This window comes from Oncorhynchus tshawytscha, linkage group LG20 (assembly GCF_018296145.1).
Source record: "Oncorhynchus tshawytscha isolate Ot180627B linkage group LG20, Otsh_v2.0, whole genome shotgun sequence".
In the NCBI taxonomy this organism is placed as follows: Eukaryota; Metazoa; Chordata; class Actinopteri; order Salmoniformes; family Salmonidae; genus Oncorhynchus; species Oncorhynchus tshawytscha.
In genome coordinates this window covers 37,312,260-37,331,208 of record NC_056448.1, presented here as the reverse complement: position 1 = coordinate 37,331,208, position 18,949 = coordinate 37,312,260, and the positions used below count along the sequence as shown (strand labels likewise).

Below are 18,949 nucleotides of genomic sequence, written 5' to 3'. Positions count from 1 at the left end.
TGGGAAGTGACACTTTGCTTCTTGAAAGTCCAATATCTTGAAAACTTGACTGCTGACATGCTAAACATTTTGGGACTGTATTAAAGAGATGCTCCGGCACTTTTGGATAATTTTTAGCCAGCAGTTCTGAAAGTAGCACTCATGAGCCAAAAAATAGCCTACGTCACATATTGTGCGCCATGTCTCTCTCTCTCTCTCTCTCTCTCTCTCTCTCTCTCTCTCTCTGCTGTGTCCACTGTGCCGTTGGGCCCGCCCTGCAACTTCATTGGATAACTTTGGGCAGGCCTTATGCTAGCTGTCCCTCAAATGTGAGGGGCTGAAGCTCATTGGCTAAAACTCAAATTGCTAGGGTGCTGACCCATGTGGAGGTAAAAATGTAGGAAACATGGTGCGGCACATCTTCAAGAAAACAGTTGCTTTCAAACTAGGGATTTTGTGGCTAATTGAGGTAAAGCAGTAATTCTGCTCATAGATTATGTATGTATGAACTACACATTGACACATCCATCCCAAAGCAGGATGTTTTTAAAAAGTACCGGAGCATGTCTTTAATAACAGTGGATTAATGAAAAAATACAGAAATATAGTTTTTGAGTGGATTTTTCCTTTAATGGCGTTGAATTGTTATATTGTATGAATAGTGAGCTTATGTTTTCATGTGAAAAATGCCATATGTATTGATCAAGCGTAAAAATGCTATGAATGATTAACCACCCTTCCCCAAACAAACAACAATATATTGCATCATAAGTCATCATTACTCATGATCCCTTTGAGGTAGCCACTTACTCAGTGTCCCTAAGTATAGCTTCATTGTCATTTTGCTGATTGTCAACAGGCACTGAACCTCCCGTGCCCTGCACTCCCTCTCACAGAAAATCATTTCTGCACACACAGCTTTTCAAGAAAGGAACAAATAATTGTACGATTGTACAGTACTGTAGGGGTGTGTACTGTACTCTGCTGGCTCATCACATTTTTACCTCAGGAGACACACAACAGCACAGAGCTGGACCTGCCTCTTTTGGCCTGCGAGCCAGCAATCAGCACTGTTGTCCCTGCTCTGGTTCCACTGCTCTTTTCCCAGAGTGGCTATGGTGAGGGGGGTCATTACCAGGCCAGCGTTTTGCTGTCTCCTCTGTGATGACTAATAATAACGGGCCGTAGCATTAGCAACATAGTGACTGTTCCACATTCTGGAACTGAACTCCCAGGGCACAGGTTTAATGGGTGTCTGCTGCAGGCGTCGGGGGCTGTGGTTAGAACCAGGCCCCGGCATGCATCACCGTGGCAGGGTTAGGGAGGTTGTTGAAGTAGAGTAGGGTAATACAGCAACAGCACAAGGCTGGCCTCTCCTGTCTGGGCATGTATGTAGGGCCTCCACACAATGAGGCGCAATCCATTTTTGCAACCCCCGCCCATTCATTATGAAATCTAAAATGAAGAATAAAAGTGATAGCCGCCATGGCTGGTATCCAGGGAGGCACCAGGGGAAACGTCTGCAGGGCAGGGGGGTAACGGATTGCAACAGAAAGCAGGGGGGAGGGGGGGGGGGTTTACTGGCACCCACTGAGAAACCCATAATATGAAACATGAGACCGACATTGAGACTGAACATGTCACGGTTGTTTAAATGTCCTCCATGGGGTGTCGCCTGGTAATAACAAGCGCTGCCCTTCCTGTCTGTCAACGCCTGTCATAATAATGCAGGTCCTGGTTGGACGGACGCACACACAACCTCTGTCAACTCAGCGTTCAGCCTTGCTGCATGGTAATCCACAACAACTGTGAACAAGTTGAAGTTATGTTTCTATGTACTGCACATTACCTATGCCTTGAATAACTGATGTATGAATCCAAATACAACAGGTGTAGCCTTTACCGTGAAATGCTTACTTACAAGCCCTTTCCCAACAATGCAGAGTTAAAAAGTACGAAAATGCGCAAATGAAAATAGGAACACAATAGATAACAATAACGAGGCTATGTACAAGGAGTACCGAGTCAATGTGCAGGGGTACGAGATAGTTGAGCTAATATGTATGTAGGTAGGAGTAAAAGTGACAAGGCAATCAGGATCGATAATTAACTGAGTAGCATCATTGTACGCATGTGAAGAGTGTAAAAATGTGTGTGTGGCGTCAATATGCATGTGTGTGTGTGTGTGTGTGAGCATGTGTGTTTGTGTTGGAGTCTAAGTTTAAAAATTTTTTAAATAAAAATTAACTTTTATTTAACTAGGCAAGTCAGTTAAGAACAAATTCTTAAGTATGCGTGAGAGTGTGGGTAGAGTCCAGTGAGTGTGAGGGGTAGAGTCCAGTGAGTGTGTGGGTAGAGTCCAGTGAGTGTGTGGGTAGAGTCCAGTGAGTGTGAGGGGTAGAGTCCAGTGAGTGTGTGCGTAGAGTCCAGTGAGTGTGTGCGTAGAGTCCAGTGAGTGTGTGGGTAGAGTCCAGTGAGTGTGTGTGTGTGCGTAGAGTCCAGTGAGTGTGTGCGTAGTAGAGTCCAGTGAGTGTGTGCGTAGAGTCCAGTGAGTGTGTGGGTAGAGTCCAGTGAGTGTGTGCGTAGAGTCCAGTGAGTGTGTGTGTAGAGTGTGTGGTAGAGTCCAGTGAGTGTGTGCGTAGAGTCCAGTGAGTGTGTGCGTAGAGTCCAGTGAGTGTGTGCGTAGAGTCCAGTGAGTGTGTGCGTAGAGTCCAGTGAGTGTGTGCGTAGAGTCCAGTGAGTGTGTGCGTAGAGTCCAGTGAGTGTGTGCGTAGAGTCCAGTGAGTGTGTATACTTAAGTTGATCACTCTTTTGTCGCTGAGAATGTTCCTGCACTGCAGAAAATGCACCTTGTAGTGTATTTGACTTGTGGTTTCCACTTGAAAATTTCAGACTTGATTTGCCCTCACAAAAAATATGTGTCAACCCCTACATAAATGTTCATAATTTAGAATTCACAAAATAACTCACATTTCCTGTTGCTGTAGGATTATTTACCTTCTGTAGCAAACTGGTTCAAATTAAATCTGTATGATTGAACCATGCTATCATGGTGATCTGGCATTGTGCAGAAAGTTAATCCATACAACCCATTCAGCAACATATTATATCCTTTTGTTGATGTGGGACGTTTGACAGCTCCAACCCACCAGTCAAGCTGGGTGGCATCAGACTGGGCCTTGCACCCACTTTAGAGAGGCTTCTTTCTCACAACAACCAGATTATCCTAGACCAAGGTCACCCCGTGGCCCATGAAGCAACTAGAGAAGGGTGGCACTCACTCTGCCCCCCGCAAAAGAGGATTATGGGTAGAACACAGATGGCGATCATGCTGGTGGTTTCTGACGTGTGTGTGTGTGTTTGTGTCTCACAGGATCATGCGCTTCCCCTGGCAGTTGAGTAAAGAGAAAGTCCGTCACATCTTGCAGGAGGCTCTGCGTGTGTGGAGTGAAGTCACACCCTTGAAGTTCACTGAGGTCAGCAGTGGGAGAGCTGACATCATCATCGACTTTACCAGGTAATCATCATTCTAGAGGTGTAGGATCTTAATTTGATCAGTATTGTCGTAACAAAATAGATCAAAGATGGTAGACGAGAAGCAGGTACAGGAAGTGAACATTTAATTAACAATGGACATGAAACAAGGCATGACAGCGTCTGGACATGAACACATAACGACATTAATGCAGGCACAGGGAACAAATGAGTGAGCAGATAGTTATAGACAGGGCAATCAACAAAGGGAAGGAGTCCAGGTGAGTTCAATGAGCGCTGCTGCACGTAATGATGGTGACATGTGTGCGTAATGAAGGGCAGCCTGATGCCCTTGAGCGCCAGAGAGGGAGAGCGGGAGCAGGCGTGACAATTTTAATGTTTAGTTTAGTCCATAATGTGGCTTGGTCGATTGTTAGACTATTAGCTGGGCAAAATTAGGCTACATGAAAAGTGCAATACTGTAAATATAACTGTGTTTTCAGTGAATTTATGTAAATCACAAAGCTCATCTGCATTTCCTGTGGCGCAGAACACTGAGAACCTGAGGCAAGCTTGGGATGAACTCTATTTCAGCTCACCTATTTCAGAAAATCTATTGAAATTCCAGTCATGCACTGGAAAATGTGTTATTGATTTCTATTACAGTTTTTAAATGTACTTTCAGTATAACAGCATTACTGGTCATATGACTCAGTGTGCTGGTGCACATCATCAAAACTATTGGTATGTCTTGTGTCACTTTCCTGACTCACTCAATGTCTGTGTTTATCTGTGAAGCACTCAACCTTTACTATAAATATTACTAATGCTAACACCCAGGACAACCTATTTCATCTGTCTTGTGCTTCTTATCAGGTTCATCTTGTTGACTTAGAGAAGTGAAGTTCTTATCTTATCAGACAAAAACACAAGGACCTTTTCAAAAGAGAAGTTGAGGGATTAGTGTTGATGGTTGTACAGATAATCAGCTTTGCTGTTGGACATTCACACGGCTATGTTCATGACTTGTTATCTGTTAGGGAAAGAGGTAGGAAATAAGGGAGTGGTGTTACAGCTAGTACAGGTGTAGTATTTTTCACAGGCCAACACTAGTGTTCAGTTATCTCGGTACAATCACCAAACTTGAGGGCAAGTTTCATTTACTCTATCAAATCTAAAAATGTGCATGAATTTGTGAATGTCCATTTATCTTCAAAGAAATGTAATTCCTGAATGAAATGTTCTAAATAGGAACCTGAACTCACCAACTCAGTTAAACTGAGTTGAATTGACCCCAACCCTGCCCATCTCTCACCCATGTCTTATAATAGGCCATGCTCATGGGCGAATCCCCCCTCTCTCCATCCTGAATGCACTTGAATGTTACAAAGCAGGACTTGTTTGCTACGGTTTATTTGAATGAAAAGCCTCAGGGCACATTTCTTCGACTCTCAATGGATTTGTTGTTTTGGCACGAGCACAACAGCATCACATTCCCTTGTTGTAAATTACTGCAGCTTTAGAGCATCCACCTACACACCAGACCTATATACATGTTTCTTCTCTCAGACGATACTGTATCCGCCCTCGAGACCTTTGCCTTTGTAAGTAGAGATTAACACTGACGTTCTGTCTCGTCCCGCTGCGGAGTTCATTTTTCCAAGGTAATGTACAGAACAGAGGCGTTTATCCTGCTTATACCACAGTTGTAAAATAAAAAAAATACTAAAGCACATATTTACCGGAAGAAATAACATGTTTTCGTAGATATTACAATTTTTTTGTCTTTTTTATAAGTGAATTCATACTTTCTCATCATTTGACCCAGTCGTTAGTTCCATCACTATGCAGGCTGGCAACATTAATTGGATTTAATCGCTGTGGTATGAGCCGTAACTCAATGCCCCCACAGTGCGATGGGTCTGAGCAATGGCATAGTTTAGGACCTTGTACCTTACATCAAAAAGATGCCTCAGTAATGACATGATGTTCAGTTACTGTACTAGGTTGGATCTTGACATCGAGAGGGTTATGGAGCCCCAAGATTTGTTATAGACCCAGATGTTTTACTGTCTGCAATGACAGCATTACTTTGATTATTTACTGTACAGAAGGCCCATGGAGCTTACTTGAATATCTGAGCAGAAAGGAAAGGATCAAATGTCAATTTCCCCTTTGAATGTGTCTTCATTAATGTTGAAATGGATACATGGATACATCCCTTGTATATAAGCAACAATACAAACATAATAACAAACATATGGGAATCAGATTTGTAAGGAGCCCATAAAGCAGGGTTCCCAAACTGGCGGCCCACGGTTGGTTTTACTTGGCCCCCCAAGTTTTCTGAGCAAAGAAAATGTACATATATATTTTTTTATACTGAACAAAAATAGAAACGCAACATGCAACAATTTCAACAATTGTACTGACTTACATTTCAAATACGGAAATCAGTCAATTGAAATAAATTCATTAGGCATGAATCTATACATTTCATATGACTGGGCAGGAAGCCCAAACAGTTGGGAGCCAGGCCCACCCATTGGGGAGCCAGGTCCAGCCAATCAGACTGAGGTTTTCCCGATAAAAGGGCTTTATTACAGACAGAAATACTCCTCAGTTTCATCAGCTGTCCGGGAGGCTGGTCTCTGATGATCCCGCAGGTGAAGAAGTTGGATGTGGAGGTCCTGGGCTGGTGTGGTTACACGTGGTCCGTGGTTGTGAGACCAGTTGGACGTACTGCCAAATTCTCTAAAACGACGTTGGAGGCGGCTTATGGTAGAGAAATTAACATTGAATTATCTGGCAACAACTCTGGTGGACATTCCTGCAGTCAGCATGCCAATTGCACACTCCCTCAACACTTGAGACATCTGTGTGACAAAACTGCATATTTTGTGTAACAAAACTGAACATTTTAGTGTGGCCTTTTATTGTCCCTAGCACAAGGTGTACCTGTGTAATGATCATGCTGTTTAATCAGCTTCTTGATATGCCACACCTTTCAGATGGATGGGTTATCTTGGCAAAGGAGAAATGCTCACTAGCACAACATTTGAGAGAAATAAGATTTTTGTACATATGGAACATTTCTGGGATCTTTTATTTTAGCTCATGAAACATGGGACCAACACCAACATGTTGCGTTTATATTTTTGTTCAGTATAGAATTTTCATAGTTGGACATAAAAGACACCAGGAAATCAGCTCCAAGTTTTATATTTCCAAGTATTCCCACACATAATAGAGAGACGTGATTATATACAAATCTAAGCAAGGTTTGAAATGATCTGTTTGGGATTCTTGCAATCAAATTGCAGTCTACAAATGATTTGTAATTAAGTTCCGGGCCCTCCAACCATCCGCTTAAGAAGAAAATTTGCCCGCAGCTGAATCTAATGCCCTAAAGTGACTAATGAAGTGGTGAACTTTGTCTAAAATAAAATGCCTGACCACCCTGCCTTGTGCCTCTGTGTTTGTTGTGTAGGTACTGGCATGGTGACAACCTGCCTTTCGATGGTCCTGGAGGCATTCTGGCCCATGCCTTTTTCCCCAGAACTCACCGGGCAGGCGACATCCACTTTGACTATGATGAGAGTTGGACAGTGGGAAACAGCATGGGTGAGTGAATAGCAGAAATAACCTATTTAATTTACCGGTCTATACTAGTGGAGGCTCCTCGCAGGAGGAAGGGGAGGACCGTCCTCCAGAGTGAATTTCATAAAAATAAAAATAGTGAAACATTAAAAAAGATAAAACTATACTAAATATGTTCACGTCACCAAATAATTGATTAAAACGCACGGTTTTGCAATAAAGGTGTACAGTAGCCTCAGCAGCAGTCTGTAGAGTATCACTATGGTGATATGACAGCTTCTGTCCTCCTCTAGGTACATCGATTTCAATACAAAACCTAGGAGGCTCTTGGTTCTCACCCCATTCCATAGACTTACACAGTAATTATGACAGCTTCCAGAGGACGTCCTCCAAACTATCAGAGCTCTTGCAGCATGAACTGACATGTTGTCCACCCAAATATAAGAGAATAAATCTAGTACTGAAAGCATAAGCTACTGCTAGTTAGCCCTGCAGTGAATAAAATGTGGTGAATAGTTGACTCGGAGAGCGAGAAAGACAATAGTTTAACAGTTTTTAACAAAACTTTCACTTAGCTAGCAAATGCAGCTAGCTAGTTTAGCCTATTCAAACACCCGGCTCAAACCGAGAGGGATGCTATGTTTGCTAGCTGGCTATGGCTATACAACACGGGAACTCTTCCAAGTCAAGGTAAGCTTTTGATTTGATTAATTTATGATTGTACCGGCTTTGTTAATGCATTAGTTCTAGTAGCTATGTTGACTATGACGTGACAACGATGTAGGCTGTGTGTCGCGTTTAACGGTCATGATATGAAGATTTGGCTTGGAAAGGTTTTTCGCCTGGTCACAGACAGCTGATGTGTTGTGCATTGAAGTCTACAAGGGAAGGGAAAAGGCGAGAGGAGGAGAACACGTAGATAGTAATGAGAAATAATTATATATACAACGAGCAAAGAGATCATGTTGTTTTTATGTGACTGCTATGAATGTGAATGTGTTTGTGTGTGATCAGGGGTGTATTATAGATATCGATTCTATCGAGAAAAACATTTCTTAAAACGGAAGCAAACGGAACAAAGCGGGGATAAACGTACCTGAATTTGTCCAATAGAAACTCACATTTGCAACTGTTGGACAAATGATTACACCCTAGATCAGCTAAATGCAGGCAAGAGTGTGCAAGGCGATTTTGAATGTGTCAATGTCTGTCACCTTGATTACTCAAAATTCTCTCAACCTTCTTTAAAAGTTTTATTTTACTAGGCAAGTCAGTTAAGAACAAATTCTTATTTTCAATGACGGCCTAGGAACAGTAACTGCCTGTTCAGGGGCAGAACGACAGATTTGTGTCTTGTCAGCTCGGTCACTAGTCCAACGCTCTAACCACTAGGCTACCCTGCCGCACCTACGCTGTAAACTTCCATTCATAGGCTAGGTTGTACCAACCTCATGATGGGTACAGGGAAAATGTGAGTATCATGTAGTAGCCTAAACCTATCGATGTTACATTGAGCTGGGGGAATGGAATAAGAATGAGAGTCATCCAATATGCTGTAATAGGCCATCTCATTACAAAAATGATCGTCCTCTCTCATCTTAAACGGCACTAACCACCACTGTTCTCTAGGTAGTAGTTTATATGTGAAGATACTGAACAAACATTGCTAAAGATACTGCCTAAATCTTGCTCAGGCAAGTATGGTTGATGCCCTCTGTCTCAATGTCACTGACCATTGTCCTATGATGGTCCTGCAGGCACAGATCTCCTGCAGGTGGCGGCCCATGAGTTTGGCCACGTCCTCGGCCTCCAGCACTCCCTGGTCGAAGGAGCCATCATGTCCCCCTTCTACAGCTTCTCCTATCCCCTGGAGCTGAGCGACGATGACAAGCAGGGCATCCAATACCTGTATGGTCCGCTGCAAAAAGCCCCGCCCGTCATCACAGAGACCAATGAGATCGAAACAACTGTGGTGAGGACTGAATATGACAAGAAATGAATAGAAGTCCAACTTATCAATGAACACATCCATTGTTGGGAGCAAATAGCTAACAACTGGAATATTAGTAGATTAATACGCAATGCTCGTTTCAGTGACTCAATTTGTTGAGATTGATGAAAGTTTCCAGGCTGAGTTGAGCTTCCGCAATTTTGATTTTGCATGACATAACCTGTGCTCACACTGTCTCTTTCTTCATGACTTGGCCACAGCCAGATCCCTGCAGGACTAACTTTGATGCCGTGTCAATGATCAGAGGGGAGATGTTCTTCTTCAAGTCCCGCTACGTGTGGCGTATCCGTGATGGCCAACTGCAGGCGGGGTACCCGGCACTAGCTACACGCCACTGGAGGGGGATCCCCGACAACATCGATGCGGCCTACGAAGACAAGACGGGAAACAGCTGGTTCTTCCAAGGTGGGTTAAACCACAGAAATAGAATACCTGCCTGTCTAGGGTTTTACCCATTCTAATGTGTATTTCTATGGGCTCCACTGCTCTGCTGGTAGCAGTTGATTTTGAGCTCTGATATTTGGCAGGCATGGTAAGGAGTACAGAAGTAGCTCATCGTAGGGCAATGTGTCTAATTGTTTTTAAATTAGCTATTTTTATGACAGGACAGTTCAAAACAGACAGGAGAGACCCAAGGTGAGAGTCAAACCCCTATCGCCAGAGCGTATGTGTGGTCCAGAGTCGGGACCATAGAGTACCAGACTCTGGCATGTTGGTAGCAGTTCCGAGTGGGACCATAAGTGTTTAGTTTTGAGACAGACATTTTTCTGAAAGTCAGACACAGTAGGCTTCTGAGGGGAAGACAGCTCATAACAATGGCCAGAACAGAGCAAATGGAATGGCATCATACACCTGGAAACCATGTGTTTGATATATTTGATACCATTCCACTGATTCTGCTGCAGTCATTACCACGCGCCCGTTCTCCCCAATTAAGGTGCCACCAACCTCCTGTGAAGTCAGGTTTGGTCAAACTTCTAAAAAGAAAGTATTTGACAGCAGATCACCAGAGGGGTAAATGTACAGTGATATTAGTTGCTTCACACAAACAATCCACGGCTTAACGACTCTGCTCTGGTTTTGTTTATTTAAACAGCGTTGATCATAGTGATGACAGATGGCAGAAACATGGTCTAGTCTTGCAAGGGTGTAGTGTGTGTGTGTGTGTGTGTGTGTGTGTGTGTGTGTGTGTGTGTGTGTGTGTGTGTGTGTGTGTGTGTGTGTGTGTGTGTGTGTGTGTGTGTGTGTGTGTGTGTGTGTGTGTGTGTGTGTGTGTGTGTGTGTGTAGATATACGATTGTCTGTGTGTGCCTGTGTGCAAAGGCGTGTGTCTGTGGACGTGTGTTGTTTTATTGGCGTCTAAACTCTCCACCTCCCACCAGGTCTCAGCCAGTGTTTGGGTGGGCCAATTAGGCCCAGCAGTTAGCAGAAGCTCCTATAAGCACAGCAGCAGCAGCAGTAGAAGGGAGAGAAAACAGCAGTAGTAGGGAGAGAGAGGAAACAGCAGCAGTAGGGAGAGAGAGGAAACAGCAGCAGTAGGGAGAGAGAGGAAACAGCAGCAGTAGGGAGAGAGAGGAAACAGCAGCAGTAGGGAGAGAGAGGAAACAGCAGCAGTAGGGAGAGAGAGGAAACAGCAGCAGTAGGGAGAGAGAGGAAACAGCAGCAGTAGGGAGAGAGAGGAAACAGCAGCAGTAGGGAGAGGAAACAGCAGCAGTAGGGAGAGAGAGGAAACAGCAGTAGTAGGGAGAGGAAACAGCATCAGTAGGGAGAGGAAACAGCAGCAGTAGGGAGAGGAAACAGCAGCAGTAGGGAGAGGGAACAGTAGCAGTAGGGAGAGAGGAAACAGCAGCAGTAGGGAGAGGGAACAGTAGCAGTAGGGAGAGAGGAAACAGCAGCAGTAGGGAGAGAGAGGAAACAGCAGCAGTAGGGAGAGAGAGGAAACAGCAGCAGTAGGGAGAGAGAGGAAACAGCAGCAGTAGGGAGAGAGAGGAAACAGCAGCAGTAGGGAGAGAGAGGAAACAGCAGTAGTAGGGAGAGAGAGGAAACAGCAGCAGTAGGGAGAGAGGAAACAGCAGCAGTAGGGAGAGAGAGGAAACAGCAGCAGTAGGGAGGGAGGAAACAGCAGCAGTAGGGAGAGAGAGGAAACAGCAGTAGTAGGGAGAGAGAGGAAGCAGTAGGGAGAGAGAGGAAACAGCAGTAGTAGGGAGAAAGAGGAAACAGCAGTAGTAGGGAGAGGCAATTCTCGTAGTAGGGAGAGAGGAAACAGCAGTACTTGGCCCATTCACCAGATGCATGTTTCAGCCTGAGCATCTAGTTTATGTGACCTACTGTCTACCTAGCACAGATGTCATCCCTGACAGCTGATACAGGCTCTGGTTCAGAGGGGTTGGGTTAAATGCGGAAGCCACATTTCAGTTGAAGGCATTCAGTTGTACAACTGACTAGGTATCCTCCTTTCCCTTTCTTATATTATTTCATCCCCCTAATAGTTAACATTAGGACTGACTAGGCTAATCCCAGATCTGTGTCTAAAAAGAAGTGTGACATCATCAACAGGTGACAGTTACTGGGTGTTTGACGCGGAGAGGAGGATCACGGGGCCGGACTCAGTGCGTCGGCTGGGCCTTCAAGTGTCGGACATCCAAGCAGCCCTCATGTGGGGCGAGGACAAGGCCCAGAAGACCTACCTCTTCAAGTCGGGCACCTACTGGCGCTTCAGCCCCCTGGAGAACCGGGTGGACACAGCACACCCTCGTAGCATGCAGGACTGGAGGGGCATCCCCAAGGACATTGACGCAGCCTTCCAGGACCGATATGGTGAGAGTCATAGATATACAAAAAGAGTCAAAGGCAAAATGTATTTGGACAGGATCCATTATGTCGTGTTGTGTTCCCAGTTTTATTGATAGCAAGCATGTGGATATCTCTGAGTATTGTGTGTTTCTGACAGTTTGTGTGTGTGCGTGCATGTAACCACATGGTAAACCCATTTAATTGCGTTGAGCTAATTATTGACCTCCTAACTTCCTAATAGGCTTTGCTCATTTCCTGAGTGGGAGACAGTATTGGAAGTTTGACCCCGTGGAGGTGAAGGTTCTGGAAGGATACCCCCGCTATATCGGCATGGACTTCTTTGGCTGCCCTGCTTCCTTTTATCGATAAAGCCAGGAAGAGTCCATATCGCCCCAAGAGGTGAATGGAATATCAGGGCCATCTTTATTTTTTTGCTCTTAAGACTAATGTTGTTCCACTGGGACTTTAGACTGATACAATTACATCATTGTGTAACATAAACAGGATGACTGTTGATTTTGGTCTAATAGAGGTCAGGACTTGATGCTATTGGTTGAAACCTTCATTATGACCCCAGTCTGAGGTCTGGGGCAGTCTGAAGACCAATAGAAATTGAGGTCATAATTCAAAGGGTGAATTGAGGACATTTAGTTTCATCATCATCCACAATATGATAATAGCTGGTTTGAAATCGATGCACACTGTTTGAGAGATATGTTAAAGAGCGAACGGCCAGCTAACAGAAAAACAATGTACCCAACTGGTATTTGTAAATGGACATTTTCATTCAAGATAAGTAACTTCAATACTTTTGTTCACGATAATCATAACCCAATTTTAATCAATAGGCAGCTTTTTCTCAAGACGAATGCTTACCTCTGCATCAAATAATAAGTTTTAGTATGCTATATGTTTTTATTTTTTCAGAACAAAACCTTTTGTAACTGTCTTTAGCCTCTGGTACATACTTTTAAATGTCATGTTAAATAGTAACATTTTACATAGGCTCATCTTTTCAAATCCGTAGGAACAGTGTAGTTACAGTATTATTTCAATACTCTATGAGTACTTTTCTCTATGAAGGGAAATGTTTAAAAAAATCTACCTCATATTCATCATCTCCAGCACCAACCCCAACATCAACATATGTGATAATGGCGCGTTTCTATGTTGTGTATTAAAAAATATAGAGGAAGCTTAAGTGTGTCACATGACATCATCGGTGTGCATCATGTGATTTTTAACCAATTATGAGTAGGCATTGCCTACTAATTGGTTGATGATGTCATTGGAAACACTTATTTTCCTCTATCTTTTTTAATACAAAACATAGAAAACCACCATTTTCACATACAGTATGTTGATGTTAGGATGGTGCTGGAGATGATGAATATGAAGTTGAACATTTTAGATATGTCCCTTTTAAAAACTACAACCGGTGCACTAGAGAAGTGAGGTGATAGTTCCATGGTTCTTATTGGTGCTCATTGCCCTTTCCATCAACAGCCAATGATACTATTCTCAGGAAAAAGTACATTTAACAAACTATACCCTCTGAATTGTTGTTTTTTGTTGCTTGATGTTTAGCCTTGATTCTTATTTATTGCTGTTTATGTGTTGTCAAAAATATTTTACCCACAGATGAGTCTCAAGTATTTATCTGTGCAGTTCTGCTTTCTTTTCTGCCATTGTTTAGACAAAACCCATCAGGTAGCAGTGTAAACCTATTTGAGAGGGACACACATTTTCTCTCCGGCCTCACTGAGCTTTCTATTTCACACACAGCTGCTAAAACTGACTCAACAATGAAGGTAAAGGTGTACCTCAAATAGAGGGCTTTACCTTTAACAGTTAAAGGGATATTTCCCTCCAAAATCAATGTTTGATAGACTTTTTTATACCTCAAAAGTAGGCCATCTGTTTTGTAGATCCAGCCATATGCCACTATCCAAAATGAAAGGTGTTAATGCATATAGCTGGAGGAGTGTAGACTCATCTTGACATTAGACTTGTTTTTTTGGTCTGAAAAGATCTGACAAAATTTGATTTGGGAGTATAACGTCCCTTTATTGATGTGATGATTTTACAGTGGTGAAAGCCAAGCATTGCATATCCAAAGTTGTCACGGTGATACCTCATCACGTAAAACGTCCTTCAGTTCTTTTACAAACTGCTCCTTCCAAGATGATGCTGTAAACCTTATTCATGTTGTAGCGTGGAACCATTTGTCATGCAGCTAGCCTCAATTGCTAGTCATTGATGCTTCAATGTATCAGTGCAGGCCACTGATACCATTTCCTCACTCTTTTTGATATATTGTGATGTCATTGACTGCAAGATAACCATTTCATAAAGCTTGCACTGGTAGTTTTGGTGTCAGAGCATTGTCTGTAGAATTATGTCTCGCGAACACTGTTTTTTTTTACCATGTATCCAGCATAACAACCTGACCATTTATCTTTCCTAGAATAGTTTTTTTAACCGAAATATATATTTACTATGTAAATCATTTAGTATAAATTCTTTGGTCCCAATAAAAAGCCTCTTGGTTTAAATGAAATGAAATGTTTTGTGAATGAAATGTTTCACTTGCATACACTTGTATACAGTAACATTCTGTGTTTTTTGTGAAAAACATAAATTCCGTGCCACAAAATGCTAACATTTCAGTCTCGTATAATGCTGGATCAGTATCAGTAATGTTATTAATCATTGCAACATAATACATGTGGATTGCATCAGCTGCATGATATTGAAGTACAGACAATGTAAGGATTGTTCCGGACTAATGCGGACTGCGCTCATGTTTTTGTTTATGAGCTGGGGGCCCAAAGGCTTCTTCCTCTAAGTGCCAAAGCAGGTCTGGTACCAATCTATCCTCCACAGTGTTGAAATGGAACCCGGGTTCAACTGTGTTGGAAATGGAATCCGGCTGTTCCGTGCTCCTCCCCTGCGGACCACATTCCACAACCATGTCATCTCTAGCCCCCAACGCCACCAATTTGTTACGTGTCAACGGCTCTGTTTTGATTGGATAGTTCTGCTAATAATCAACTTTGAGAGATACAATTATCTTTATTTCCCAAACACAACTCAACACAATTGTTTTTTTTTGTCTTTTTAACAATTTAAACAGGCCATGTTGTTACCTCATATCCCAGTAATAATGCCTTGCTTTAGTACTGGGAAGAAAACACTCCAATTGGCTTAACCATTGGCTCAATATACCCCAAGGCAAACATTTTGACTATATTAGCCCACACAGCTACAAAGAGGCATTTTCATACCAGGTTTAGGACCCCAACAGATATATAGAACACTCTTAAAATGATCTACTTTGGTTTAGATACATGCATCATGAAACCTCTAAAACACTCATTCAACTTTTTTTTGTTTTTACCTAACTTGCTTACCACTTGTTCCATGTTTTTCCTTCACAGACTCCTTGAAATGATGACGTCTTCCTAAATATTTGATCAAATGGTTTTTGCAAAAACAAGGGTGACTCAACTTAACCTTTTGCCTGAATTTACCCCACTCTCCCCTAAATCCCTATCATCTCTGTGTGGGATGATGTCACTTGGCATTTTGAAAGCTGCAGGAAGTCCAAAAAAAAGAGACTATTACTTCAACTTTGCAGCCATCGCAGAGCGAGGTTGAGTTGAATAACTGTAAACCTGTATTCTGACAGTATTCTTCCCTGTTAACTAAAACCTTCTGCCATGAACAACACAGAGTGGGGGTTGAAAAGATGATAAACGGTAGTTGAAAGGATTAGCCTAACTCACACATACACACGATGGAAAAGTGGTTGGCAGAACCTGACAGACACCAGAAATGAATTGAAGCGTCCTTTCTTTTATTATCCATATGTGCCTTACAGTAAATATCCCTCCTCCTTTGATGTGGGCAGCAAGGAGAACAAGCAGATGCTCTCAATACAAGCCATTCCTTCACTCTTTTCACTTTCCTTAAACTTCAATGTCTTTTCCTCAATACGTTTATAGTGGCTGAGCTCTCTCATTAGGCGGTGACTGCAAGGGCTTACAAGGATTGCCAAAGGCCCCTTGTAAGATTTGGATATGAATACAACAATGCACTGAGGTGGATAACTGATGGGTCAGATGGGGAGGGAAAGGGAGGAGGTTTGGTGCCTTGCGAGATAGTGTTGGTTTTGGACAGTTCAAAAAAATCATTTGAGTCCACACTGTACAGTATATTGCATCACATTCTAAGGCAAAAAATTATAAAGCACAAAACTAGGTTTCTACAGATTTCTGATATACACTGTGTACAAAACATTAGGAGCACTTTCCTAATATTCAGTTGCACCCCCCCTTTGGTCCAAACATACCAAGGCAGTAATGAAGAGGGCACGACAAAACCTTTTCCCCCTCAGGAGACTGAAAGGATTTGGCATGGGTCCCCAGATCCTCAAAAGGTTCTACAGCTGCACCATCAAGAGCATTCTGACCGGTTGCATCACCGCCTGGTATGGCAACTGCTCGGCATCTGACTGTAAGGCATTACAGAGGGTAATGCGTATGGCCCAGTACATCACTGGGGCCAAGCTTCCTGACATCCAGGACCTATATAGGCAGTGTCAGAGGAAGGCCCATAAAATTGTCAAAGACTCCAGTCACCAAAGTTGTAGTCTGTTTTCTCTGCTACCGCACGGCAAGCTTCTACCCCCAAGCCATAAGACTGCTAAAGAATTAATAAAATCGCCACCTGACAATTTACATTGACACCCCCTCCCTTTTGTACACTGCTGGTACTCGCTGTTAATTATCTATGCATAGTCACTTCACCCCCACCTACATGTACAAATTACCTCAACTAACCTGTACCCCCGCACACTGAAAAGGTACCAGTGCCCCCTGTATATAGCCTAGTTATTGTTATTCTTTTTATTTTAGTCTACTTGGTAAATATTTTCTTAACTCTTCTTGAACTGCACTGTTGGTTAAGGGCTTGTCAGTAAGCATTTCACAGTAAAGTCTACACTTGTTGTATTCAGCACATGTGACAAATAAAGTTGGATTTGGCCCTCAGAACAGCCTCCATTCATCAGGGCATGGACTACAAGGTGTCAAAAGCATTCCACAAGGATGCTTACCACAGTTGTGTCAAGTTGGCTAGATGTCCTTTGTGTGGTGGAACATTTTTTATACACACAGGGAAACTGTTGAATGTGAAAAACCCAGCAGCGTTGCAGTTCTTGACACACTCAAATCGGTGCGCCTGGTACCTACTGCTGTACCCCATTCAAAAGGCACTTAAATCTTTCGTTTTGCCCATTCACCCTCTGAATGGCACACATACACAATCCATGTCTCAATGCTTTAAAATCCTTCTTTAACCCGTCTCCTCCACACTGATTGAAGTGGATTTAACAGGTGACATCAATAAGGGATCATAGCGTTCACATGGATTCACATGCTCAGTCTATGTCATGGAAAGAGAAGGTGGTCCAAATGTTTTGTATACTCAGTGTAGATCAGTTTTACAGAATTTCACAATGCAGTCCAGATTCTTTCATTAGTAATGTCTCCAGAAGGGAATATGGAAAGAAAAGGCACTGAAACAACATAAACTACAATACTTCACCTTCAGTGTCCCCTTCACCCCTCATCACGCTCTGTGACAGTCACTGTGGAGCATCACAAGGAGATACTCCTTTAGAAGAGAACCTGAGTTATTGCTAGCATCCTGCACTTGTCCTTATGGTTACACTGAAGAGAGAATCATATCTGCATGTCGAGCAGGAGGAACGCAGCCCGAGGATGAAGCAAGCCTGTACTGGCTCAGACACATACACATGACCCCTAACCTCTGCTATTTTATACATGCATTATTCAGGCGGCAAGAGGACGTTGCCAAGTTCCTAAAAGTTCGGCAATGTGCAGTTACAGTAGATACTTTGGGGAGTAACATTTATTTCAATGGATGTTGTTTTAATCATTCCAAAACATTTAGTTCTCACAGTTCTCATGGTGCTCACTAAATTGTTAAGCCATGTCCAATGTAGCTGCTTGTAGCTAAACGAGTGTCAATTTTCAATGTTTTGAGTGAAACAGATGGTTTTCGGAACTAGCGATGTAACCATTTTCCCCAAACCAGATTCAGATGACTTCCTATGAGTTTGATGGGGTTCTTTCTTTCTTTCTGTTTTGCTTAGGCAAGCATTAGTCATGGATCTGTCATCCTTTTGTGATCTGCTTCAACCAATCAAGCATACAGTAGGAATCTGAGCCCCCAGATGCTGAATGATGGTTCCAATAAGAGCCATCCTGTCTGTGGGGTATGAAGTCAGTAGGGGAACTCCATGGCCTAGATTAGGAGGACCCATAGGGGATACAAGACACAGGAAAGACCCCACTTCCAACTACTCTGAGCAGAAATGTTTTTTGCCCGTGTTACGAGGCTTTTAATGCCAGTTACAGAAAGATGCTTCTTCATTATTCATATTAATTCACATACCCGTTTGTTGCTAATGAAGAAAGTGGACAGGTATAATGCGTTATAAGCATGTACAGTATGAGCATTTATGTCATATGGCTTATATTACGTAGCAATACTGTTTCAAAATGGCAGTTCTTTAGTCAGTACAAGACATTGAAAGGGGGGGGTCATACATGTTTATGACAAGTATTACAATGCATTATACCCACAATGCATTATCCCCATTAGCATTAATGTTGTGTTACCGGCTGGTCTATTCTTTAACAAACACAGCTAGTAAAGTAGTTTTTCTCCACATTTATGTAAAATTAATCTGGAGAGATACTCAAATGCATTTACAATGCCCTTGGAGGCATGTCAAGTGCATACTAGTGTGATTTCCTATAGTTTAGCATGAAACTTACAATGTGGTGAATGACACACAGGAACGTCCAAATCTCAAACAGCCCTTACAGCTCATTTATCAGTGCCAACACTGCCACCAATGAAAGAAATGGGATCGGTTGCCAAAGGATTGTGGTTTTTCGTTAATCTTTTCAGTTTCATGTGAACGATCTCCAATTGCTGGACCGTATAAAAGATATGCCATCTTGAATTTCAAAAGGGACACACTGGAAAATCTTACCCT

General features: G+C 42.7%; 1 protein-coding gene across 1 annotated transcript in view; it reads left to right on the top strand.

Moving 5' to 3' along the window:
• Positions 1 to 14,416, top strand: part of mmp11b (matrix metallopeptidase 11b) — a 35,884-nt gene extending 21,468 nt beyond the window's left edge. Inside the window, exons 3-8 of the mRNA XM_024381658.2 lie at positions 3,353 to 3,496; positions 6,944 to 7,077; positions 8,811 to 9,025; positions 9,265 to 9,469; positions 11,620 to 11,880; positions 12,098 to 14,416. Of these exons, the coding sequence (XP_024237426.1) occupies positions 3,353 to 3,496; positions 6,944 to 7,077; positions 8,811 to 9,025; positions 9,265 to 9,469; positions 11,620 to 11,880; positions 12,098 to 12,225 (1,087 nt within the window). The 3' untranslated portion in view covers positions 12,226 to 14,416. The remainder of the gene's footprint in view (positions 1 to 3,352; positions 3,497 to 6,943; positions 7,078 to 8,810; positions 9,026 to 9,264; positions 9,470 to 11,619; positions 11,881 to 12,097) is intronic.
• Positions 14,417 to 18,949: the final 4,533 nt, after the last annotated feature.